Consider the following 1,982-nt stretch of genomic DNA (forward strand, 5'->3'; position numbering starts at 1 on the left):
AAAAAAAAAAAAAAAAAAAAAAACAGTTGATAATTAGATAACAATCTGAGTTTCTTTCAATTGAGAAGTACAAAGATAACCCATGATAGAAATTATAATAAAAACCACGAAAGTAAATCACAAGGACTGAATTAATCGGATCGAACGAACTAATTTCTCATGCCTATCAAATATAGGAAAAGAAAAAGACGCAAAAATGAAAGAAGCAGAGCAGAAGAAGAAAAATACCTGACTGATCATCTTATGCCTGAGAACCTTCTCTTTATCAAGGATCTTAATGGCAAAATTCTCTCCGGTCTCCACATTCCTAGCAAACTTCACCTTAGCAAACGTGCCCTCTCCGAGTGTTCGACCCAGCTCATACTTCCCAACACGCCTTCGGCTACCACTGGTGGTGTTGCCACTAGAGCTAGAGGCCATCTTTGAATCTTCAAATTTTTTCTCTGAAAACCACTCACTCCAATCTCCTCTCTCTTCTTATTTGAGAAAATTTCCTTTCTCAGTTCTCAGTCCCTTCCCCTCCCACTCCCCCTCCTCCACAAACCTCACGATCTCTTCTTGTTACAAGGTTGCCAAACCCGAGACTTCTCCACACTTACGTTCACTGAACCTCTATGAACATAACTCAACATCTTCAACACCATCCTTAAATCACCCATACCTCAACAACTCTTTTATCCCCCTCAACTCGAAACAGAGATCTAACGAGAAACCAAAACCAAGACCAAAATCAAAATCTGCATGTTCGATTGGGAATGAATTGCAAAGAAAGAACAATAACAGACACCGTTACCGATTGAAAACCTTGGGAGTCCGGAGAAATCAGAGCTCAAATTTTCGTTCGCGCTTCTCAGGTTGGAAACATCTCTCCAAATCCTTGTTTCATTTCAAGAAATCTAAAGAACTTTCCATACATGAATCTCTACATTCGAGTTTCGAGTTTCGAGTTTCGACAGCGAAAATCTCTCTCTCTCTCTCTCTCTCTAAGATGAATTCCGCGATTGCGGCTAAATGACTTCATTCCCCTGTTGTGACTTGCAGATGGACGAATTTTCGTGTACGTACGAGGCACGACGGCAAGGAAAATAATCCTCTGTTTTTCTCATCATGTTTTTACTTGTTTTGCTACCTACAGAACACGACACGTGGACAACTTTAAAATCAATGCACCGGATGTAATAATCCTCACCCAACCTTGACCGTTGATCTTAAAATTGTCCACGTGTCGTGTTCTGTAGATAGTAAAACAAGGAAAAATAGAGATGAGAAAAACAGAAGATTTTCATCCCGAGGGCAATGGGACCGGAAGGAATAGAGCCAGATCTGTATACCCTACTACAGGAGGCATTGGATTAGTATCTATGAAATTTTCCAATCAGATGGTTCTTATGGTTTACCCATATGTATCCAACGGTTTAGAATTTAACTCTCGGATTATTATCTGTTGCATCCGATCATCCATGGCATAGGATGTAATAAGATGTATGATTTGAAAATACTTTCAATGTATTGTATCGATACCCAGTAGGGGACGATGTAACGTAAGACGCTAAAACTTTGTTCGTTTTTGGGTAGTAGTAAGAAGCCAAGAGGCCCAAGACACGGTAGTAAGTATAGATATATTAATTGGATGACTCACAAGGCGGTGTCTTGCACCGCAATGCCTATTATAAATTGATCACACTAATCTTGGGTCTCTATCAGTCACACCATCTACTGTCAATCTTTGTTATGGATTATACCTTAAATGCAAACATCATCAGCTGATATATATATATATATATATATATTTCTAAATATTAAAATTCCTTTCTAAGAAGTGAAATACTTAATATATCCTCTCATTACCTCCAAATTTCAAATCAAATCTGAACTCTTTCATCCCCAAATTGATATTGAGCCCCTTCATCCTCAAATCATTTTCTTTTCGTGAAGAGCATCGACGATTTTTCTATGTGAAAAAAAGATACTGAGAGAAAGAT

At 38.3% G+C, this 1,982-nt stretch overlaps 1 protein-coding gene across 1 annotated transcript in view; it reads right to left on the bottom strand.

Moving 5' to 3' along the window:
• Window positions 1-1,053, bottom strand: part of LOC122093783 (CBL-interacting serine/threonine-protein kinase 23-like) — a 7,883-nt gene extending 6,830 nt beyond the window's left edge. Inside the window, exon 1 of the mRNA XM_042664263.1 lies at window positions 229-1,053. Within this exon, the coding sequence (XP_042520197.1) occupies window positions 229-420 (192 nt within the window). The 5' untranslated portion in view covers window positions 421-1,053. The remainder of the gene's footprint in view (window positions 1-228) is intronic.
• Window positions 1,054-1,982: the final 929 nt, after the last annotated feature.

Source organism: Macadamia integrifolia, chromosome 11 (genome assembly GCF_013358625.1).
Source record: "Macadamia integrifolia cultivar HAES 741 chromosome 11, SCU_Mint_v3, whole genome shotgun sequence".
Lineage (NCBI taxonomy): Eukaryota > Viridiplantae > Streptophyta > Magnoliopsida > Proteales > Proteaceae > Macadamia > Macadamia integrifolia.